General features: G+C 40.7%; 1 protein-coding gene across 2 annotated transcripts; it reads right to left on the reverse strand.

The window, feature by feature from the left end:
• Positions 1-1,153: 1,153 nt before the first annotated feature.
• Positions 1,154-25,075, reverse strand: LOC140276650 (SWI/SNF-related matrix-associated actin-dependent regulator of chromatin subfamily B member 1-like). 2 transcript variants are annotated; one of them, XM_072371433.1, is made up of 9 exons: positions 24,595-25,075; positions 23,674-23,785; positions 20,521-20,629; positions 18,566-18,703; positions 17,728-17,855; positions 17,488-17,654; positions 5,754-5,944; positions 5,444-5,575; positions 1,154-2,184 (listed from the first exon to the last, which is right to left on the reverse strand). In XM_072371433.1, exons 1-9 carry the CDS (start codon positions 24,685-24,687, stop codon positions 2,145-2,147), a joined length of 1,110 nt encoding a protein of 369 aa, XP_072227534.1. In that variant the 5' UTR covers positions 24,688-25,075; the 3' UTR covers positions 1,154-2,144. The 2 variants fall into 2 exon arrangements, with proteins under 2 accessions (XP_072227534.1, XP_072227535.1); XM_072371434.1 differs by lacking the exon at positions 24,595-25,075 and adding an exon at positions 24,365-24,536.
• Positions 25,076-25,413: the final 338 nt, after the last annotated feature.

The raw sequence follows: 25,413 nt of genomic DNA on the forward strand, positions 1-25,413 counted from the left end.
GACCGGGCCCTCGCACCCCTGCGCACGTCGAGGTAGGCGTTGGACTCAGTCCGATGCACACCGCACAGCACAGCCGTCCGTCAAGTGTAGAGCAGGATGTGAGAATCCCAGTCAGGCGTAGTACCGCCGGACGTAAAAAGTGTTGTTTATGGCCACCAGCATGTGGCGCTGTAAGCATGTGTAAATTTGGTCATATGTATGCATTCTGGGTGGAGCCCAAGTGCAGCCTATGAAGTTTGGTGAAGATCGGACAATGTATGAAGAAGTTATAAGTGACTTATTTGGCCACCAGTAGGTCGCCCTATAAGCATGTGTAAATTTGGTCATATGTATGCGTTCTAGGTGGAGCCCAAGTGCAACATATGAAGTCTGGGGTAGATTGGTTAATGTATGTGGGAGTCAAAAACTTCTTTGTTCTTTATGGCGAGCAATGGCCAGTCGTCGAACATTGAGGTTTCGCCACGGCCACACCCTTTAAGGTTTGAGAAAGATTTCCATAACTTTTAGTCCCCCATGGCTTAAGAGTAACATGACCAAGTTTGAAGCCTGTAGCATGAAATGTGTAGGAGGAGTTCGATTAAATGCGAGGTGTTGAAACGGGCAAAAATGGCGCCAAAACGCATGTTCCACTCAAAATGGCCGACTTCATGTGGACCTGGCATCATGGTGTCCATAGGCATTTCTGTGCGTCTGGGCATGACAAAGGTGTGTACCAAGTTTCGTCGGGGTACGGCAAAATGACCCCATTCGTTAGGCGTAATTGCAATGTTGTAGGTGACGCTACAGAGCCATTTTGCAAATGTTGCCAAGCAACGTGTCATCTGGGCCGCAACTGGGCCATTTTGCACAATTGCAATATGGTCATGCCATTTCTTAGCATGCCCATAATAATAATAACGCCTTCAGGAACAATAGGGCCTTCGCCGTTCACTGCTACGGTCCTAATAATAACACCTTGAGGAACAATAGGGCCTTCACAGTTCACTGCTTGGGCCCTAATAATAACACCTGGAAGAACAATAAAAATACCAAACTTGTCTTTTAAACTTAACTAAAACATTTCTAAAAAAAAACTTTTGAATGAAGCAGAACATTAATGTCAAAAATTGTTTTTCAGTTCATGAATGGATAATCTGCACACCATTACCACCAGTTATGCAAGTTAAACAGTGCTTTATTTATAAAGATAGATAATCATAGACAAATGTATGATCTCTGCATCCCTTAACATTGAGTTCACCTTCTCTTTAAAATAACAAAAACAGCTTCAAGGTATTTGTTTAAAATTTTCATTACAAAACATTTTCCAGTAATGCAGTCTAAATAATATGAATGCATTGCCTTAAATATTGATGGACCAAGATTAAGTGAAAATCAACCTCTTTTAACAACTAGACCTCAATGTGGCGCATTAAAGTAGAGAAAGGCAATCTCCCTTCACAAGCAGTTGGATGCACCTGTCTTTGTAATACTGTTGTTGTGCTTTACAAGTGTTTTGTATTAAAGTCTGTGATAGAATCAGCAAACCTGTTGGGCCACATGAAAAGCACTGCATGAAAAACATGGTGTTAACTTTCTTTACCATAAATTTACCTTATATGCTGCATGACCATTTTTTGCAGGGAGGACAAAACAATGTTCCTTGTCCCACCTCATCAGGAATTTGGGACTGCAATGTCACATGAGGGTCTTGATGATCTTTTATTATGAAAACTTAATAGGTATATCTAAGGAGCCAGTGGGAATGACCACTGAGAGGCCAGCTTGTGGAATGTTATTACCATTACTGTGATAATGAGAGTCTCATGATGCACAAGAAGCACTAATGCAGTTAGTTTAAAATGTTGTTGTACTTTCTCAAAATTGCGTAAAAAAATTACGTAAATAAATGGTCACAGTCTGAAAGCCCTGGCAATGACTGCCAAAATACAGAAAGACATATGGTGAGTGCAGAGTGATGTCTGAATGTGCGTACTGTGTTCAGTTTGTGAGGTATCCATGGAGACTGTGTTCATGCTTGTCCAGGTTATTTGTGTATGATTTCAGGGTGTCCTTTGGTAGCTGTGACTAAGAGTATTTCCTTGACTGTTTCAAAGTAAAAAGAGTCTCCAGGGGACTTGTTGCCTGAAGCAGCTTGTCTCTTTCTACCAGGAAGGGGCGGTATTGGCCAGTCGTCTCATACGCCTACACAAACACACACCAATAAAAGGTTAAATTCATGTTAATTCAATAACTTTGTTCAATTTTCTATTATACTGCCAAAAAGAATACTGACATGACTATTTATCAGCTGACTGTTGGTAGTCGAGTGAAATTTGTGTTGCAATACCCCTATCACATACAGGCTCATTAAAGCCTGATCTTCCCTGTTAGTTGTGATTTGCCTACTTTTTCAGGAGCTTTCCACATCCAAAGATTTGCAGATATGTAATTTTTTTCCCATAACTGCAAAAGTACCTAATCAGAGGCAGAAGGTAAAATAATCAGAACAGACATAGTTTTACGAACTATGATTCAAGTTCCTGTGGCGTGAACACAAAAAATGCGATACTAAAACCTACTAAAACGGAGATAGGAGCAGAACTCATTTTCACCTAATCTCAAAGAACACAAACCTTGTAAAAAGGTCTGTGTGAACCAAGGAGTTTGAATTTTTCAGCACTTTGACTTCAGACTAGTATTAACAATAACACTATATCTTTTTGCTGAAAAATGTTCTTGTTGCACTGGTAAGTTTTAGCTACAGCACAGTAATCTTTGTCTGATAACTGCACATTACATGCGAGACACAGAGGTTCTGAGGCCATAGTGAAGGGATGGAAAATCATAGTGGAATATTCCCTGATTGTAGAGAGTGGCAGCATGCTGTCAAATGTCATAAGTTCTAATAGTTACATTAAACTAAAATTGATTTATAATTCACAATAATAAAACTGAATTTTTATAGCTTTCTTTGACCTAATTAATTTAATCTTATGATTTCATTCAGCACTGCCTCACAAAACCTTCTTGAAAAGAGGAAATATTACAAATAACACAAAAGGCTTTGGTACAAGTCAGACATACATCTTGAGTAAATACAGTGTGTTTAGCCATTTCATGCATGCAGCAGATACCTGAATGATCTAGAGGCTTCACTTCACTACATGTAGCTGTGAAGCTTAAAACACGTTAAAAAGCAGAAAACTTTGTTTTACCTAAGTGAAGATATGGACTGTTAAATAGTTTCATTTCAACTTTTTTCTTCAACATTTTCAAGGCTGGTCTAAAAATCCCATTTTCATGATGTAGGGGGATTGAGTATTTAAGACTGGATTGTGACAGTGACGTGTTACTTTAGCGCCACACTCAACAACAAAACAAAACCCGCGAAAAGTAAGGAGAGAAGAAAACAACAGCACCAAGAAGCTAATATGGAGATCGAGGAGGCCACCGTGTTCATGGTCTGCATGACGGTGATATTAATCATGGAAGGTCACATCAGGCAAGAGAAGATATTTCTTCGTTTCATGGAGGAAAGAAGGAGAGCAGAGCGCCGCAGACAAAGGAGACGACGTGTAAGTTTAACTTATTAAACAGGCGCTGGTTGTGTCCGTGTCGTATGAGTAAACATTTCAGACAAGGGGCGGAGCTACCAGCAACCAAACATCTACGTCATGTTCCTGTGGAACCCAGAAAAGACCCTGAAGGAGCTAAAATGATTATAGGAACTCAAGGCAGTGGTCCCTAGTTCCTGTATGTCCGAATGCACGAAAAAAACGACCCTATTCCTGAAAAGGTTATGGGAACTGCAAAAGGTTCCTAGAGTGGGAATGCACCTACTGTCATATCATGAATAGGCCTACCACATTACATAGCCTCAGACTAACATTTGCTAGCTTAATGTCCTGCATTTATCACGGAGATGCATCTTCCCTGGAGATGTCTACTCCACTGTCTACTTAATTTGCATAGAATTAATTAAAACAACAAAAGCTGGACAAAATTTATAAAGAGTGATACTCTGCAGACCTGGCATCACATAAGCTCACAGCACCAGATATGTGCTCTTAAGATTGTGAGGCCATCTTAATCTAGGATAGCACTGTTACAGGACTGTATGTTCACATATTTACTTTAGTTACTATACAGTGTGGATTAATTTTGTGAAGAGCCAGCATTGCTTCATGAGAATTTTAGGGCTACTTAGAGAACCAAAGCTTCAGGAACAATATGGTCAATTGAATCTTAGTGGGTTGAATTTGTGCAGTGTCAAGGTGGAAACTTAGTCCAAAGCTGAAAGGTGATGAAAATATTTAATATCTGCATTTTACGTTTGCAATTCCACATCTTGGCAGTTTTGCAGTAACACAGTAAGACACGCCCCACCATCTAACAACGGAGAACCCTGCACACCTTCTTGTGGCAATTACGCTATATTTGATCTATCCAGATTGTTTTAATCATTCATGTCTGACCGAGTGTTCAAAAACGCATTTGTCTTTTCATGTGACAAAGTCAGAATGTAGATTTGTGTCTGCTTTACTCAGACAATGTTATATCAATCAGTGGGTCTACATGATGAGATTAACTCGATTATAGCTATAGTTGCGTTATAGTCCTTATCTGAGTAAGGGTAATTATTCTTGGATATATGGCGGAGAATGAATCATAAGTGAGTCATAAAGGATGCAATACCGCAGTACGATAAGTAGCACTGTACCCATTTCAGCTATCGCTAATAGAGCCACTTCCGGTTGACGTCTTCACCACCAACAACAACAAACTCAGGCATTCAGAAAGATGAAGCTGCGTCCCTCTACATCTGTGATGAGCTGGTTATGGCACAAACGCAATGCACAACGACGCATTCTTCATCGCGTTGTTTCTTTCTTTCTGACGGTGGCGAAAACAACAGGAATATCGTCTCGAGCATGCGCAGAACTCTTGATCCGATCCACTGTCGTCTACATGCACGTTCAGTGGGCATTTGGATCGAGGGGGTCTTAATTCGATCACAAGTAACCCGATCCGTTTCTTGTCAGATTAAGGTGTCTACATGAGCTGAATAACTCAATCTTATTGTAATTTAGCCATTAATCCCATCCGATGGCACGCATGTAACTGCACTGAGTGAAATGATCCAGTTAGGATACATCCCCTCATCATTGTGTAATTTATATTGTAGCTACTCCCATTTCAAATGTTCTTACAAAGTTGAGAGATGAAAATCAGAAATTTGCTTGTTGCAACACTGTATATAATTAATGTGTAGGTTGTGATATGTAGACTGATATTCCTGCTTTAATTTTCATCCATCCATCCATTTTTGTCTGCTTATCCGCTTTACTTTTCAGCAATACTGATTTAAATTTGTGTTAACACAGCATTACCAGTGTCAGTGGAATCGATAAGTACATTTATCCAATTGTAAAACCATCTGTCTGTATGAGACTTATCTCACCTTGTGTTCCTGTCCTGGTCTCGTATCTTCTTTTCCATTTCAGCGTCTGTGAGTGTCTCCAGCAGGGGGCACCACTGGTCTGCATCGCCTGTGTTGCGGATGGCAATCTCAACTGTGGGCAATGGGTTCTCACTGGACAAATTAAAAGCATTGTGATCGTTAATCAGTCGACCATAATTAACTCTATACAACTAGCACATTAGAAATCTATATAAATTACAATGTTTAAAAACAAGTTTGACTTGTTTTAGACTTTATTGATACAGTTTACATAATTTCTATGTTTCTATATGGTAAGTAAAGAAGTTACCTGAAAGCGTATGTTCTCTGGTGCCAGCTGAGCTGACCACGAATGCTGTAAGCAACAGTGGTGACAAACTCTCCACCCAGACCCAGCTCAGAGCAAAGCTTCAGGGCAAATGACTCTGGAGAGTTCTCCCTCTCTGACATATCCCACTCAAACTGGTCCACCAGAGAGATGTTCCCCACATGAATGTTCAGCTGAGATTGAAATAAAATCATCAGATACGTGCCAATGTATTTTTACAACCTCATTCTAAGTTTTATGTTATGGAGGCCTGTAGGGGTCTATAATACTGTGCTAAAGTCCAGAGCCATCCCTCATATCTTTACATACTGCCAGGAACAGGAACTAGGTGCAGACATTTATTGAATCATGTCAGAACATAAATTGAAACAGAGTTTATACAATTTAAAGTTCAAATTTGAACATCAATATTTTGTATGCCCACGTTTATTTGTCAGCATAACCTGAACCCTCTGGGGGTCTTTTCATCCAAGGCGGTTCCAGTGCTGGTTCAGAGCCAAACTTTTTTTCATATTTCGACCACTGAAGTTCTGTCTCCAGCACCAAAAAAAACACAAAAAAACCCAAAACAAACTAGCACTAAGTCTTTGCTGTGCCAGAGCAATAAACCGCCTCCGTCGGTTGCTGGAGGCGGAGTTATGGAGCCCAATCAAGAAAAAATATCGTATATCTCCAGGACACCTCAGTGACTTTCTAGATCAGTGTTTCTCAATTCCGGTCCTCATGACCCACTGCCCTGCATGTTTTCGATGTTTCCCTCCTCCACCACACCTGATTCAAATGATCAGCTCGTCATCAAGCTCTGCAGCGGCCTGATAAGGAGCCATTCATTTGATTCACTAGAGCACGACTCCAGTCGTCATCTAGCGGTGTCTACACCACACTTAAGACAATCCAGACTCTTTTCATGTCTCGTTCCATGATGGTGGAATGACCTACCAAATGCCTCAAGAACTGGGGTGTCCCTGTCTATCTTTGAGAAACTCTTGAAGACCCAGCTCTTCAGAGAGCATCTCCTATCCTAGCACTTACCCTGTACTTCCCTACCCCTTCTACAGCACTTTCTCTTTCTGTACTTCCCACTATGCCGGCACTCCATTTCTACACTGTCACCCCTGTCACCTCTGACAGAGTCTGACTAGTGGTTTCTTTCTACGTAGCTTATTATTAGCTTTGATGTTAGTTGTAATGTTATATCTTCATTTGTAAGTCGCTTTGGATAAAGTGTCTGCTAAATCCATAAACATAAAGAAAGGTAAGAGAAAACAATGAAAAAAAAAGGGAAAAGAACATGAGCAGCAACATGGAAATTAAGTTGAATTGGTAGCGTAAGCACATGAGCTCAGTGTTTATCTTAATTTCCTGTTGTTTAATGTATTATATCTGAAGTCAATTGTGTCAACGCTTCCAAATGCGCTGCACTGAATTGCATGATCGCCATTTACAGCTGAATTTTTTAAATTGTAAACAGTGTAGCAACATTTACTAACATTGTTGGGTGCTTTAATAAAGTCAACTGGAGTTCACAGAACCTGCTTGTAACAGAGTGCATAAATCCCATTTGTAACGCTGTTCATAAATAACATTACAGACAGAAACAGCAAATGTTTAAAACAGCGTTTTAATAGTCTTGTGATGTAAAAAAAAAATAAAATAAAAATGCTCCATGCATTTGTTACTTCAAGATTGGACTACTGTAATTCCTTATTATTGGGCTGTCCCACATATTCTCTGAAAAGCCTCCAGCTGATCCAAAATGCTGCAGCCAGAGTTCTGATGAGATCTAACAGAAGAGATACATATTTTCCCAGTTTTAGCTTCTTTTCATTGGCTCCCTGTTAAATTCAGAATAGAATTTAAAATTCTTCTCTTCACATATAAAGCTCTTAATGACCGAGCTCCATCTTATCTTATAGTTGGATATTTTCAACTATGAGAGTTAGGGAGCAAAGTGGTATATATATATATATATATACACATATATATGTATATATATATACATATATATATACACATATATATGTATATATATACATATATATATACACATATATATGTATATATATACATATATATATACACATATATACACGCACACACACACACACACATACATACACAAGGTGTGATTTGTGAAAAAAAAACAAAGGGGGGATAATTTTGAGAAGCATTTTATTCAGAAAAATTACCAAACAGTGTGAAAACATGAAAACTGTTGATTCCTGTGTAGATATAAACCTTACACTTAGGCTACATAACGTAGCAGAAATATTTTCTCATAATATTGTTTTTAAATTTGCCAAATAAAAATAAAATTTTAATTCTTTCCCGATATCAGTTCAACAGAAAACATGAAATACCACAATGTGCTGTCAAGATGTTTCTTTTTGTTTTGTTTTTTTTCCAATGGTTAATCGGGTAGACTATACGTCAGGCTATAGCTGTATTATTATAGACTATTTATAGTTTTTTTTGCTGTCTTTGCTTTTACACCATTAATGAATGCAGGGTCGATGTGGAGCTTCTCTTTAGTATAGGAACCCAGATCTTTAATTTCAGAGCAGGCTGTGTACTGGACTGACCTGTCTGAGGTGACTGTAAGCCACTCTCGACCCTCTTGCCATTTAGCAAAGCAACCCGGACCATAGTTTCGGGGGTTGAGGGATTAGCAAGTGACCCCTCGGCCTTAGAGCTCTTCTCAGCCAGGGAGATGCTGTTGTCCACCATCCGATCAGCAATGTCAGATCTTGTTTCATCTTCCGTTATATTTTTTCTCTGAATTTTTTGTTGTGGTCCTGTAGAATAGACGATATGCTGCTCTGGATTCTTTAAATTTTTTCTCCATTTGATTTAAGCTTTTGTTTTGGCGCAGATGACACAGACAGGAAGACTTGTGAAATGCAAGAAAATCCGCTTGGTTTTCAAAATAAATTTGCTTTCAACTAGCACAACGCCTCTGACTCGCTCCTGGTAGATCAAAATCACAGCACAATAAAAAAGGAACACTGACCCTTTGTATTTTGGTTGTTAATAATTATGATGTAATGGTGAAAATACTTTGAGTGGGGAGGTAAATTTTGTCCCCACTGAGGATAAAAATAAGTCAGAGGGTAGGAGGGAGTTTCCCGCCGGCAAATCGCACCCTGTATATATCTATCTATATATGTATGTGCACATGCATCACAAAACCATTGACATGTCTGCATGGTGCGCACTTGGTTCTGAACACCACAAAAACAGAGGCGATCATCCTGGATTTCAGGAAGCACAGGGCAGATCTGTCTCCCCTCTCCATCATTGGCGACTCAGTGGAAAGAGTCCACACCTTCACCTTCCTGGGCACCACAATCTCTGCCGACTTGTCCTGGTCTGCTAACACCACGGCCTTCGTCAAGAAGGCACAGCAGCGTTTTCGCTTCCTGAGATTGCTCAGGAAGAATAACATCAACCAGAAGCTGCTGATAACCTTCTACTAATCCTCCATACAAACAGACAGGACAAACAGACTCAGGGACAGTTTCTTCCCACAAACCATCCTGACTGACAACATACAGTCTTATAACGCAATAACAATGCAACCAAACACAACACTTTACATACAATAATCTTACATGTGCAATAAATTTACCCACACTGGGTATTATCATGTTATGTCTTGGGTTTTTTTGTCATAAAAACACCTTGAAGATGTTAGTATTTTTATTTTGTATTGTTTTTTGTTTATATTACTTTTATTAAGGACCAAACAGCACCTTGATGTAGCCCTCGTAATTTTGTTGTACTTCCAGCATGGCTTGTTGTTGTACAATGACAATAAAACCTTTATATTCTACACAGGTCGTAAAGTACACTGAGGAGCTCAAAATAGCACATTCCCTGTATTCCAACTGTCTTCATCAGCACTCCAAGCTCTTCCATTTTATGTGCCAATGATTTCAAATTCCCCAAGACAATTGAGGGAATAAATGGTTTAAACTTTTGCCTTCTTTCTCTGTATTATACTCTGCTGTTTTAACAGAAGAAAAAAATAGCACAGTTCCATGGACATTAGCGTTTTCTATCCATTGCATCCCTAATTTTAGGGATATATAAAATATAACTGAAAATTTATATACCATGTCTTCACTAGTCCTCATCACTAATGAGGACGACAAGGAGTACATGGAACTAATGCAGGACTTTGTGGACCGGTCCCAGCAGAACTGCCTCCAGATCAATGAAGGGCAAACTAAAGAACTGGTGATGGATGATACCACAGTATCATCCATCACTGTGGTACTGATCTTTATAGAGTGGTAAGCTGGGGGAGCAGCAATCATGACGGCTGACAGGAAGAGACTTGATAAACTGATCAAGAAGGCCAGCTCTGTCCTGGGATGCCCTGTCGACTCAGTGAAGGTGGTAGGAAAGACAAGGATGATGGCTAAGTTGTCATCCAAGATGGAGAATGACTGCAACCATGCAGAAGACTGTAACAGTTCTGGAGAGCTCCTTCAGCGACAGACTACTTCATCCGAAGTGTGTGAAGGAGCGCTATCACAGGTCCTTCCTTCCTGCAGCTGTCAGACTTCACAACCAGCAGTGCTTCTAGTACACCACACAGTCACTAAGACTGAAACAGTTTAACTATGTTCTTTCTGCTCTCAACGAAGACGGACGCATCTCATCTCTCCCCTATCTTCCCTGCTTGTTTCTCACATCTTGTCCTGTCTTGTCTCAAACTTTTGGTGCCTCTCTCCGCATTGCTCTCAAAATTAAAATCATGGAATTGGTCAACTGGTCTCTCAACGCAATTGACAGAATATTCTTGACGAGAAGCTCAGGTTCGGGGGAACCTGTCTGCCCTGACGGAGCGTTCGCCGCTGTTTATATGAGGGACTCTTGGGAGAAGTGGAGGGTAGTGTGCCTGGCAATTCTTTCCGTTGAGGACATTGAGGATCTTTAAATATTCTGTACCATGATAACGGGCTATCTGCTGATTGGATTAGGCATTGCCCTGGTGAATCAAAAAATTCGGAAGACGGAGACAGCTGTCCAAAGCCCAGTTAAGCTGCCCGACATGATCGAAGCAGTGGGAAGAGCTGTTGGCACTCAGACTGTGGTCATTAACTGCAACATGGAAACCATCTTGGAGATGCTTTTGGCTTTGCAAAGGCGAGTGGATCATTTTTGTGATTGGAATGGAGTTGTTTCCACAGTGGCCTTGACCAAGGCAGCACACCCCCCTACCTCCATCCCACGCCTTCAAGTTTGTTTGAGTTCTTATGTGTAAAGCGAGCAAATGTTTGCTTATGTTTTGAGTTCTGAGTTGGATAGCGTGCAAATGTTTGCTGTTGCTGCTGAGGTTTTTTCCCAGCCCCCACATGGTACCCACTAAGGTAATAGAGCAGGGGTCGGGAACCTTTTTGACTAAGAGAGCCATGAAAGCAAAAAATTTGGCAATGAGAGCCATATAATATATTTTAGTAGCTCTTGGCACGCTTTCATTCTGCTGTCTCCTGCCGGGTATTTTGATGCAAAGGTAGCATGGCGCGTGTCGAAGTGCCGCTTTACATTCGACCGTTTCATCGATGTAATTTTGTCATTGCAAATTAGACACACCGCAGAATTTGCTCTCTCCACAAAGGCGAATTCTTCAGTCCATTCGGCCTGAAATGTACGATACTCGTCATCTTTTTTTCTTTTCGCCAACTTCTTCGTCGAAGGGTTAGCTTTGAGCTAATGACCGAGCAGACTGATTCAAAAGGGGGCGTTTACCTGTTTTACGCTGCAACGGCCAACGTAGTCCAGTATCATCCAATTAAAATAATGGACAATTGCTCCTGCAGCCCTGAACAGGACATGAGCAGTGAAAAATCGATGGATGGATTAAAACAAGTGAGAATATTTTGTTTTATCTGCGAGCCAGATGCAATCATCAAAAGAGCCACACCTGGCTCGCGAGCCATAGGTTCCCGACCCCTGTAATAGAGGGTACAATGTACCCCTGTGATGGTAAATTTTATGTCTCAGGACTGACAGACCCTCCAATCCACATTAACCATTTGTATCACCCAGACACGCTAAATGTTTTAAATCATTTACTTCTTAATTGACACTCAGACAAGATAATTGTTTTAACCTCCTGTTTCTTAAACATCAAGACTGCATCCTACCCCCCTGGAGGTGTGGTTACACACCTAAAGAACAAAGCCCCCCTCCTCAGGTATAAATCCTCTGTGTTCCTTTTGTTTGTATCTTTTCATACCATTGCCGCTGAATGGTGTGGACTGATCTTTTTCCTTGCAACGAAGAATAAAAACTTAGCCGGCCGGTAGAAAAAGTAAAGTTCTCTATTTCATTGCTCAGAGGTATTAGGAAGGAAGTGATTGAAAACTTCCATAACAATTTGGTGTTGTCGGGCAGGACCCCGTGAGCAGCCGTTCAGGACGAGACACGGAAAGTGACAGGCCATCCTGGAGAAATAGATCATTTCCAGCCTCCAAACCTCAATTAATTTGTGAGACGGGAGGGCTAACCGGTAACACGTCCTGAGTCGCTGCCACTGGGTTTCCAAGAACAGAGTTCAGCGAAGCTCGTCTGGTGAGTGTTGAAATATTGACTTAATGCATTTTCTTTCAAATTTGGATTTTAATTAGACAACAATTGCATTTCTCATAGTCTTCACAGTTGGCCAGCTTTTTAGCTGTTTGTAGCTTATCGAAACAGCTAGCTTTGTTCGTCATTTGGAGCTTAATTCGAAATGTCGCTTTTGCCATTTGTAGCTCAACGAAATGGTCCAGCTTTGTTCGTCATTTGGAGCTTAATTCGAAATGTCGCTTTTGCCATTTGTAGCTTAACTAAGTGGTTCTCGTCGTACGACCTCTTCATTCAGAATGGGGAGTAAACTTTCCATGGAAGCGGTTCAGTCTGCGGAGGGGCCAATTGTGGAAATCATGAAAAAGAAATTTGGGGATAAAAGTCTAAATTATTTAAATTTATGGACAAATGAGCTCAGATTCCCATTAGTGGGGGTCCCTTAGTTTAAAAGAAAAAAAAAAAAAAACAGAAAAAACTAGAAGAGAAACTGGAAAAAAAAAATGTTGCTCTCTAAAATCTGTCCCAGTAACCTGACAGGCAGGAACTGGATGTGCAAATTAAGCCTTTGTCTAATCCCAACCCCAGAAGGTCCCACAGCTCTGACAACCAGACCTGGCACCAAAGTCCTTTGTCTTCCACACCTCGAACATGATATATGCATATCAATGGCAACTGCAACCACTAATAAACCTTTCCTGAGTTTGTTTCAGACTTCATGGCCAACAAGGAACTGCAGTGTACCTCTCACCTGTTACCGGAATCTGACGAATCATACGAGGAAGGCTGGTTAAGGGAGAGGTTTGACAAATTCACATTAACACACACTTCTTGGACAAAACATAAATGCTCTGTGTCAGTCTCTCTTACACCAGCTCAATGGAACATCATGGACTATTCAGTCCCACACATCCCACTAGCAAAACACACATCGGATAGCTGGGAAGATTTGAGCCCAGTTATGAAATTGTGTAAGCCTGCGGCCGAAAGGCAACAAACATCTGATAGATATTATTTTTTCACCTTCACTGCAATGTTACTCAAAAAGGGTGACATCTTTTGTGCACACACAAAGAACAGTCAACAGAAAGTATGATGTTAACCTTGTCAAAGATTGTGAAAATGTCATCATTCCAAAATCAGACTTTAAACCTTGCAAGGCTCAATATTCACTTAAACAAAAAGCCATTGATAATATACCACCAGTCTTTGAGTCTCTTAAGGCAGCAGGAGTAATTGTTCCATGTAACGATTCTCCAATACGCACGCCTTTGTTTCCTGTCATAAAATCAGAGGCAAAGCTCAACCAACAGACTGCCGTTTTAGTCAGGATCTGCAAGCAGGTGATGCAACCAACTAATGCAAAATTCTTTTCAGTGGTCAACCTTTCAGACACCTTCAGTGTTCCAGGTCACCCAGGAAGCTAATTCTGGTTTGCTTTCAACTTCAATAGGAGGGACTACCCATTCACACGTCTGTGCCAAAGATACTGTGAAAGTCCCACCATTTGCATTGAAGCTCTCAGACAGTCTTGAACCCTTTGTTCTCTCCCCAGACACTGCTTTGTTACAGTATGTTGATGACCTCATGATCTGCAGTCCGACCAATGAGCAGCCAGCACAGTCAAACCCTTGAAACATCTGGCTAAAACTGGTCACAAAGCCAGCTTGTCTAAACTTCAGTTTGTCTTCTTAGGTCATGTCATCACTTCTGAAAGGAAGACTCTTTCATGCAATTCAGAACCTTCCAAAACCCATCACAATTTTCTTGGTATGTGCTCTTACTGTAGACAGTTCATTTCTCACTATGCCATTCTTGAAGCTCCACTCGCCTCCCTCATTCATGGCAAAGGTCCACACGCAAAACATAAGATCAAATGGACTCCTGAAGCGGAACAATCTTTCACTGAACTAAAACTTGCCTTACAAAGCACTCAAACTTTGGGCCCGTCTGACCCTTCCAGACCATTCACTCAAACAGTAGTTGAAAAAGATGGATGTATGACTTCTGTTTTGTTGCAGGACCATGGAAATAAGCTGCGCCATGTAGCTTATTTTTCTTCAAAACTGGACCCCGTGGCTGCAGGTCTCCCAAGATATATTCAGATATGTGGCGGCAGCTGGAAAGGCAGTTATGGCCTCCAGAGATATTGTGGCCTATTCTGATGTAACTCTCCTGGTCCCACAGGCTGTGTCCATGATTTTACTTGAACAAAAGACTTTTCACGATACGACACAATACTTTTAGAAATGTCTAACATCACTGTCAAGCACTCTGTGTTAAAACCTGCCACCCTCCTTCCCACACCAGATGACGGAACACAACATGTGTTGCTGTCCCCCAACCGGTTTGCTTGCCAAGAACCACCATTTACAAACCCAGATTTGGTTCTCTTTGCAGATGGATCAGCTTCACGTGACCTACAAACGGGTCACAACAGAGTTGGTTTTACTGTTGTCACTAATCATGAAACTCTTCTCTCCAGCTCACTCCCTCCTCACCATTCTGCACAGGTGGCAGAACTGATAGCAATGACAGAGGCATGCAGACTAGCTAACAACAAAGCAGTAACCATCTAATCTGATTCCAGATACGCTTTTGGGTTGTCCAGGATTTTGACACTCTGTGGAAACACAGACAATTCCTAAAATCTAACGGCAAACCCATTCTACATCATGACAAAGTCGCAGCTCTTCTTGATGCCATTTTACTCCAAAAAGTCACACTAACAACACAGGTCCTGTCTCTCAAGGAAATGCAAGAGCGGATGCCGGTGAAAAAGAAGCTACACTCCAACCCACTATAATTGATCCCTGTCACTATTTCCACCTCTCTCACAACGGTGCAATCTATTGCCACACCACAGGAAGATGTGTGGCGAGGAACCGATAATAAGCCTCGTCTACCTAAACATTGTTTCCCTCATTTTGCGAAATTGACACATGTATTGGACCATGTGTCTAAAGGGGGGATAATGGATGCCATAACCCAGCACTGGTTCACCAAAGGATTTTCAGTTCATGCAGCAGAAGATCAGTCAACCGCGTATGGTTTGTGCAACGCATAACAGGTAAAACCAAAGCAGTCACACACATCGCTCACCCATCACCAGACAGACCATTCGAACACTTAATGATGGATTTCATAGAACTGTCACCAGCAGAAGGAAAGAAATGCTGCTTAGTAATAGTTGACGTGGTAAAAATAGATTGAAGTATTTCCAGCAAAACACCAGAGTAGCCAAGTGGTAGCAAAGGCTCTGCTAACAGAGATTACTCCCCATCTGGGAACTACAACTTCACCAAAATTGAGCAGCGATAATGGCTTTCATTTTGTCAATTCTGCAATAACCCAAATTAGTGAATTTCTTACCATTAACCTCAGACAACATTGTGTATAACACCCTGCCAGTAGAGACGTTGTCGAACGAGAAAATGGTACTCTGAAATCAAAATTAATTTTGGCAGACCTCCATCTCTGGGAGTAAAACCTGTAACCAGGCCACTCCCCTCCACTGGCCTATGTGAGGATATATGCTACAATATTGCAAAAACGTATTCTCTCTCTCTCTGCAGACTTCCAACCTGGGCGGCGAGAAACGACTTCAGGAGGAAGCACTGGAATTCCAAACAGTGACGAGGTCCATTCTGACAACGCATACCATTGCGAAGATAGCCGAGTGGGCATCGTGGGTTCACGCCATCCACTGCAGGAAGATCCCCGAGGAAACGGAGGAGGACGGACGAGGACAGACGGTGACAGACGACACGAGGACGAGCAGAGGCCAAAGACGACGGACGGTGCAAGGACGCACAGACGCCAAAGAGGTCGACCCGTGGAATTGGCCCTGTGGATTCAACAAACACCAACTAGACGTGTTCCACCAAACTCCACCATGCATCACCTGCTTCTGATGCTGTCATGTTTGGCACAGCTGATGGAGGCTTACACCTACAAACCTGCCAGGACTGTCACTTTGACAGAAGGTCAAAGTGCAACATTCACCTGCATCGTTTACCCTGAAATTTGGCGATCAGGACGGGTTCAGGCATATTATGCCAAGTATGACAAATACCTATGCAGAGACCCCTGCGGCCCACACGATTGGCATTTGATCGTTGCCACCACTGACAAAACCATTGCTCCAAAGAGAAATCCCCGCTTCACAATAACAAAACTTCCAACGGAGCCCAGATTACCATTTCTGATGTCAAACTCACTGATGCAGGCACGTATTGGTGTGGAATTGAATATCCAAGCTCGGATATGTACAGACAACTCACAGTCATAGTCAATGGGCCACCAGACCCACATGACGCCCTACTTAACATGCTGTCAGATGTTAACACGGTCACGTTGACCTCTGGAATTGAAGACAACCACTCTGACGAATATGAGAACATTATCAAACATATGAAAGATGCCATTCAACTCCCTCCTGTAATAAATGACTCATGGTTCTCTTGGCTGAAATCTTTGGGCCAAGGATGGCCAGCATGGTTTTTAACAATAATAATCCCATATGTAATAATTTTTTCCTTTTGCTCTGCACCTTAATTCCATGTGTATTGAAATGCCTGTCTAACGTGCTAACGAAAAAGATGCCTCATTCCTCCACATGTTCAGGTGAACGCCAATAATGCTGATCAAAATTCAACCTCTCTTCATATTCCTGACCCCGATATTTTACCCCAGCTCAGCCTCTGACTCTGATAACATTTTGTAAAATTTTATTTTATTTTATTTTGAGTTGTAATGTTTTGTTAGTATTTTCTCTGCTCTAATCAACTACCACGATGATACATTTTCAAATCTGCTTGAAATAGCGTACCGGATACTTAAGTTGAATACTTCACTACTTTTTCTTCCCCTTCCCTTGCATTTAGTTTTCATCCATTTTATTTTTCTTAGGGACAGGAAGCGATTGAAAACTTCCATATATTTATTTACTATTTATTTATATATTTTCCATTTATATGTTCTATATTGTTTATATTGTTATTCTAATTTTTTTTTACGATTTTGGCATTTTCATCTTTATCTCTTGCTGCTGCTGCTGTAATGTGAAAATTTCCCCACTTTGGGACGAATAAAGGAATTCTTATTCTTAAAACAGTTACTACTTTGGTTCAAGACCTACCTTGATGATGACTCTTTGATCTGCCTGCCCATCAAATATGCTATCCGTGGGGTAAGACTCAATCTGCTGACGGATGGCTGAGGCAATAGCCGGGACAAAAGCCAGAGGATTAAGGTCTAAATCATCACACAGTATCTCTGCAAACATCTCTGGGGTCATCAGTTTCTCTGCGGAGAAGGCAAAAACAAAATAAAGAGACACAACTTGATGTTTTTCGGTTGCTAGTAGACTTATATTTACCATTCATGTTCCATGTGAAGGTATCTCGCAGTTTCTGTCCGTCTATTTCCATGTCAAGACGAATGGGAACCAGCACTTCTATCTGCGCTGCATTTTCATGGATGACGGCAGGGTCATGATCATCAAAACTGAGTGACAGGTACACAACATTTAGTTGGATTATTTTTGTTTAACCACATATATATTAATTCAATTCTAACCTAACAAAATACTGTGATTAACATCCTTTATCAACATCTATGCTGCTTAAAGGGGGGTTCCACATTTTTTCAGCATTCAAATATGAACTCTCCAACCACAATTGTGAACATCTGTGTGATATAATGCCATCCCATACAAAAATTCCACCAAAATTCTACTTTTATGTAGCTACTTCTCACATTTTGAATAAAAAAAACTCCACTTTATGTATCATTTATTATTGAGAGCATATTGGGTAATGCACTGGATTTCATTCAATAGTGTGGATACATCTATGGTTATACGGTTGACAAAATATAATGCAGTCCAATACTATGACATTTCTTTACATTGATGGTGATAAATGAGTGGATATGTGCAATAGGTTTACTAGCAGGGTTATCAACAGCTCTATATCTCTCCTGTATTTTGTAGAGCAGCTGTTTCTGAAAATGTCTAAATAAAGCTTATAAGCTGATTTACTGAAGACACACTTGTTGTTGACCATCACTCAACTCACAAAGGATATGATTCAACTGCATCATGCCGTTTGGTTTTAAACACAGACGGTGAAAATTGTGTTATTCAATAAAAAATCCAAAAGTAAAATATGTAAATAACTGGACGTTAAAGTGAGGGGAAAAAACAGCTTTCCCACCACAGGGGGAAAGTCCTCTTCTTGTCCCGACCCATTCGGTTTCGGTTAATGGTAGTGGAGGAGGGCACAGCGTCAAGATGGTGAGAGCTGCTCGGCAATGCAGGAACCCACTGACTGCTCTTCTTTGCTTTTTGCTCCCTGAGTAGAAAGAACAAAAAGACAACGATGCTAAGAGGCTCGTTACAGGAGTATGCTAACACATAAGTGTGTTACTTCCATAAAGCTGATTCTCATGAGGCAGATGGGTACAAATAGAATCAATGTAGTAGAAACAAGTGACTTTATGTTTGGAGTGGGTGGGGCCTAAAAATAAATAAAATTAAAGTAAAAATAAAATCTCCCTAAAATACACCAAGAGTTACTAGTAAATGTATTGGACTAAATGCAGATACCCATCTGCAAATTACTATGATGAAAATTAATTAACTAATTGAAAAAAAGCTTTATTAATCCAAGAGATAATTTCAAATTTTGCCGTGTCCCCCCCAATCGATCATAAGCCATCATTTGACATGGTTATTGCTGCTGGCAGATTTGTAAAAGCCTAATACTTATCACACTCTGTTGTTTGAAGGTGATGTTATGTAGAAGGTGGTCAATGGAGCTTTATATAGTCATCAGCTTGTAAAGCATTCTAGTTTGCACAATCAGCTCCAGAGCAGTTCTTTATCAGTTTGTTCAGTTTCTTTGAATCAGGCTATCGTGCTTCTGTCCCAGCAGATGGCTGCAAAGCTGACTGTAAGTGTGTGTATATATATATATATATATATATATATATATATATACACACATATATACACACACACACACACGTTTTATGTTCCCTGTGCGGATTATCGCACAGGGAACATAAAAAGAGCCATGGGCATTCTCGCCAAAGCTCCACCAACTTCGAATTACTTTCCAAGTAATTCGTCCAAGTAGAGTGCATTGTTTCTGCCACGCTCACCACCATGTTGATGGTTTGTGTGCTCAACTTCTCCTCTTCCAGGTTCCATCCATCCATTTTCTGGAGCCTATCCCAGCAGTCAGAGGCAGGGTACACCCTGGACAGGTTGCCAGTTCATCACAGGACCACACAGAGACCAACAAAAACACACAACTCACACGAACAATTTTAGAGTCACCAATTAACCTCACATGCATGTTTTTGGACGGTGGGAGGAAGCCGGAGTACCCAGAGAGAACCCACACATACAAAGGGAGAACATGCAAACTCCACACAGAAAGGCCCCCGCTGGAAGTTGAACCTGGAACCCTCTTGCTGTGAGGCGATGGTGCAACCACCACACCACCGTGCACCGTCCTCGTTCCTTCTTTTGGGTTCTGCTTAACTTTAGCTCCATGCCAACGTGTCTCATCAACACCTCCCCCGCCAAATGCCTCAGAATATGAAGCGTGGTCAGTCCACAACTGGGAAGCATTTGTGAGTCTCATTGGTCAAATTCAGCCAATTTGCCTTAGATCTGGGGCATTTTGTTTGTGACCCTCAACATTTCTCTGGAACATGAAAATCAAGTATTTGGTGCTGAATGCAATTTCTTTGCAGCCATCTGTTGGGGCAGCAGTATTGTAGCCAGTGACTCAAAGAAACTGAACATAGTCATGAAGAGGGCTGCCTATGTGCTGGGGACCGCTGGAGCCCCTCGAGCTGAATTGGCAAAAAATAATGCTACACATCATCCAGATAAAATAGTGATCAAACAACAAACTTTGATTCAATAACAGGCTTCTCCAGCTTTGCTGCAACAAAGGATGGTACAGAGTTTTATCTATTTCAATTCAGTAACATCATCAGGATTATTTCTTCAGACTTTGTCTGTCTTTAGTAAATTCCTACTGATATTTAATAATAGCAGTCACAAACGCCAACATTTTGCTGCTTGTAATACATGTTTTAACAACATTCTGGACCCCACCAATACGGAATCAGTCAAAAGCAGACAGAATTTTACCTGAGGTAAGCTGGGGGCTCTGTGCTGATGGACACCGCCTTATATTTCTCATCATTACCTTCAAAGATCTCTTCACATTCTGAAGCCTTTAACAGAGTAACACTGGTGGCTGTACATAGGCAATGGGCAAGAAAACAAGACACATGTCAAGCTTTTCTAAAAACTTACAAGTTACAAAACATATTTACAAGTCAGAAGATACAAGTCAATTCTACAAGTACAAACCTTTTCTCACACTTTTTACTCACCTTGCCGTGTAACCAATGGCGATGCTCGGTTTAACTCAATCACATTTATCTAATTGCTAACCAATTGGGAAGAGAGAGGGATAAGGGTTCATAAATTAAAAGCAGTTTATTTATTTGCGGTCAGCATTGGTTTCTACGTTATGCTGACTATGTTCATTTTTTTTTAAACTCCAACTATAGTAAGGAAGTTTAGGAGTGAAGTTTGACACCAAAAAGTTATCAGGACTCCCACTTTTGAGAACTTTGGGTGAAAAAAAACAGCAGTTTTTTAACACTTCAAGAGAAGAAAGATCAAGAAATAATACTCATAATACTTAGGAACAAACATTACAAACATATCTTCAGGAATAGTCCTTCAGGCATCTTGAGGGACATTCCAAAGCTCTTCTTTGGATGCTGACTGCCTTTTGCTCTGTTCTCTGTTAAAATGATCTCACAGAATCCATCACTCTCAGAACAGTTGCCACTCGACAGTCCAGTTCTTGTGAAATTTGACAAACCTCAGCCTTTTTTCTTCTTTAAGACTGGAGACCATTTCTTTGTAAAAAAAAAAACGTAGATATATGAACCAAAAGGCCAGTTGCACCTCTCAGGTCCAGTGTTTTTCCAACTTCTTTTAATGACACTGTTTTTAGATACTTTTCATCTGCTGTAGAGACAGAGGCTTACATCAGCATTCACCCTTCTTGGTGTTTTTCCAGTTTTCTTTGCGTTACAACCTATAACTTCTACGTAACTTCATTTTTGTTTAACAGCACTAGTTGAAACTGGTGAAGTGAAAGACAGAAAGATTGTGTTTTAATTTCTAAAACAAATACAACAACAAAAAGTGGTGCAAGCACATGTATTCACCTCCTTTAATATAAAGCTCCTTCATATGACCACGGAGTACCATCAAATACATCATCAAAAAATGCTAAGACAATGGCATCAAAACAGATCTGCCCTTCATCGAAACTTACAGACCAGGTAAGAAGGGACCAAGGGTAACTCTGAAGGAGGTTTAACGCTCGGCAGAGGAGCCTGGTGTACGCCCCCTGCTGGCGGCGCTGCTGCACCCCAAAAATGTATTTACCCAAAAATATCAACTGGGATCAACTGCTCGGTTTTAGCAGGCCTGCCGTTTCTGTCACACAATACTATGCAATATCATTGCAATACTATACCCAGAAAAATGGAGCTACGAATCATGAACTGGTTTTGCTGGTCTTTATTCTTCATCTTGAACACAGGTTACTGTGGGCCTGAGCCAAAACAATAAGGCTATGTTCAGATTTTTTTCAGGCCACTTTTAAATGTGGTACTGAATCGGATACGTATCCGATTTTATTTTTATTTTTTTCTTGAATGCGATCTGAACAGCCAGGTCGCATTTAATGCGACTTTGACGTCATTCTGACCCACGCTGCACTGCTCCGGTCGATGGCCCCAGCACACTGGGGGAAACCCCACCTCTGCCTGAAGCCTCACAGCACCTCCTGGAGATCGTCTCCTTGTGGTAGATTAATATAGTCAGGCATGAGGACCTGGTGCACAGCTTTGCAGAACGCATGCACAATAGCGCTAATGGAGGACTTTGCGATGCCAAACAGGTTGGCTACCCAATATAGCCCCACTCCCACTCGCTTTCTTAAAGAGATGGATCTCCTGAACGACGTGTCTCTTGAAAGTCTCAGGGAGAGGCACTGACAAATGTGATGAAAGGTATTCCTCCATATTCTAAAGTTCTGGAAGAAATCCTGCTCCGTGTAACCAGCCACATCCTGATCCCGCCACTCCTGGCTCCACATGGCGCCGCATCCAAATACTTCTCTATGCGGATGTTGCCGTTATTGCTCCGCATAGAGCCTTCATTAACATCTTCATTTTCTTCCTCCTTTGTAATCTCACAGGTTTCCCAGCTGCCACCACACATTATTTTTAGCAGGGTTCTCAAGTTTTGAATGAAGGCAAGAGTGAGAATCCCACCGGGGGGTCTTTTATTACTTAGATTATTATTAGTGTTGCTCTGCTCAGACTCATGGAAGACGTGCTTGTTTCCTGCCATTTCCATAGCGATAGTTCCAGTGAAATTCCAGCGACATTTATAATATACTTTTTTTTCAGCACAAGAACTATGATGTGTGGCGTGCTCAAACTTGAGAGTCCTTATTTTTAGCATTTAACCATACAGTCCTGCAGTACCGGTTGCCATGTAATCAATGATCAAGTGTGCATGCGGGTCACTTCAGGAACATGAGCTGTTCACACAGCAATCCGAAGACAGGCCACATTTAAAGAGGTAATGTGAACAGCAAAACAAAATAAATAAATAAATAAAATAAATAAATATATAAATAAATAAATCGGATTTGAGCAGTAAGTCGGAATTGTGCATTCTGCAGTGTGAACGTAGCCTAAAACACGCAATCAAAGCGGCATATAGCGTTATCGACATTAGCTCTGTCATGTCTCTCCCAACACACACACGGTGTGACATACCCCAGACCCCCCAGATGTTCAATGCACTACAAGCGGAAAAAAAAAAAAAAGTAATGGATATCCTCCAGTATTTCCCTGCCCTGGTAATTTTGGGAGGTAAAATTTCTTCCAAAAATCTACATTTCGGCCCTGGCTACTGTCCAGTCCATAAAAGAGTTGTGTATATATTATCAGCTGAATCAATGCCATCATTCACATCTAAATTTGATGGTAGTTTTAAAGCTTAATTTCTTTCCATTATTTTCTTTGAAATAGTTCCTAATCAGATGGATCATTCGATTAAAAACTATCAAACAATTAGACTAACTAATAACAATCAAAACAGAAATATTCAGTCTTATACGTGTGCCATGGACTTTCCAGACATTAAGCAGCCCAAACTCCATTTATGTTGATGCCCTAAGTACAAACCAAAGACACTCACCATGCGATGATGCCACAATTTTCTTTCTCTCCTCAACAGAGGCGAGCCTCCTCCACAAAGACGGATATCTTTTATAGAGTGAGCCTCTGAACATCCGTAGATAGTTTCCAACCTGGACAGCAAAAGGCACATCTTTCAAGTCATAAATAAAAAACAAAGAACCACACAAAACCTACAACGATAACAAGAAAACGTCAGGTTGGCGGGATTTCCCTCATATTAAGGTTACTTATTGATTTTCGGGACACTCTGCTTCTGTGATTTTACCGTCGTCCCTAAAAATCTAATGGTGTGGTTCTACCACTATCATGGCCCACCACATAACCTACTATTTATCTGCATCAGAAGAAACAATAAGAACATTTTACATTTTCTGCTCAACAAATGTCAATGATTGTGTTCAAACTGGCTATTGTGTTGAATCTATAGACTGTGTGTGAGAATCTAAGATTGAATCATGCTTGAATTACTCTAAATATAGGAGGTTCAAAACTGGTTAAGTTACAGTGGTAACACAAAGTGAATAGCTTACGTATTTTCCAAATACAATAAAAGCAAATGTAATTTTTTTTTATTTTTTTTAAAAAACTCGTTTTCACATAACCCAATATGTTTTTACAGCGAACTACAGTTAAACGAGCATTACTCTACAGTGTGTGTGTGGGGGGGGGTTACAATGAAATATAAGGACCTGGAAAGTTGGCTTTCAATTGGTTTGGAGCAACATTGTTAACGTTTCATTTGCCAGTTGTTGGGGGTCATCGTATACTTGAACCCTGCATTATGCTTTCTGGTATTTCTTTGTTTATAATGCTAGTAGCGGGACGCATTAGCATGCTATCGTTACCTAACGACAACGGAAGCCTAGAGCAAGCATGAGGGAACCAAGCACTGGAAGTCAGTGACTATATGTTGACATACCTCTGATCCCACCATGTAAAAATCCCCATCTTGTTCCAGTTGAAATTTAACTGGCTTCTGGCCAAATGTTTTACTCAGAGCCAACTGCATCATAGCCTACTTGTTATCTAGCTAAGTAGCCTTATATTCTTCAATTGCATTCGTAGCATACGGTTTAGGTGGGAAATAAGAATGTCCTTCTGTGAAACTATATACCAGCTTAAAGGAAAAAAATACCACCTTCGTCCATATCTGCTCTGTAAGTGTAAAACGAATGACAAAGGAATCAAGTTAAATTACAATTTATGACAGGTGCTATACAAAGTTGCAGTAGGCCAAGTACTAGAAATCAAAGCATACGATTTTATTAGGGATTTTTCCGAAATATCCTGAACGTCACATCAGACACAACTCTCTGTTCCTTTGAAGCAGTGGGAGAACCTACAAAGCTCATTACCGCCTCTACTGATCAAAAGTTGTTGGGTTTTTGTATTCGCCCCGCTTGGAATTACTCTCAATGGCTTCTTATGTTGTGATTTAACAAAGAAAAGTATATTAAATATAATAATAAATGTGATGTGTATGCATACAGATGTGTATGCATAAATAAGGTTAAAACACACAGTGCAGTACAGAACTGAATAGTTTGGGTATGACTGCACAGGATGGATTCATGAGCTAGTCTGTAAAGCCATTTCAGCTCTTTTAAAAAAAAGATTGAGCTCATCACACTCAGTTCTTAATCTCAGCCTGTTAGTAATACCCACATTAACCCTATGATATATTTTTCTGATTATGTAAGAGAAGAAAAAACATTGGATTAAATGTTTGGGGTACAAA

This window comes from Leuresthes tenuis, unplaced genomic scaffold (assembly GCF_036924035.1).
Source record: "Leuresthes tenuis unplaced genomic scaffold, fLeuTen1.0.hap1 SCAF_19, whole genome shotgun sequence".
In the NCBI taxonomy this organism is placed as follows: Eukaryota; Metazoa; Chordata; class Actinopteri; order Atheriniformes; family Atherinopsidae; genus Leuresthes; species Leuresthes tenuis.

Coding starts and splice junctions, on each gene's coding strand:
- LOC140276650 (XM_072371433.1), bottom strand. CDS start 24,687: ATGATGCAGTTGGCTCTGAGTAAAACATTTGGCCAGAAGCCAGTTAAA. Junction 18,704..20,520: donor GAGCCCCCAGCTTACCTCAG/GTAAAATTCTGT, acceptor CTTTCTACTCAG/GGAGCAAAAAGCAAAGAAGA. Junction 17,655..17,727: donor CTTCACATGGAACATGAATG/GTAAATATAAGT, acceptor CCTTCTCCGCAG/AGAAACTGATGACCCCAGAG.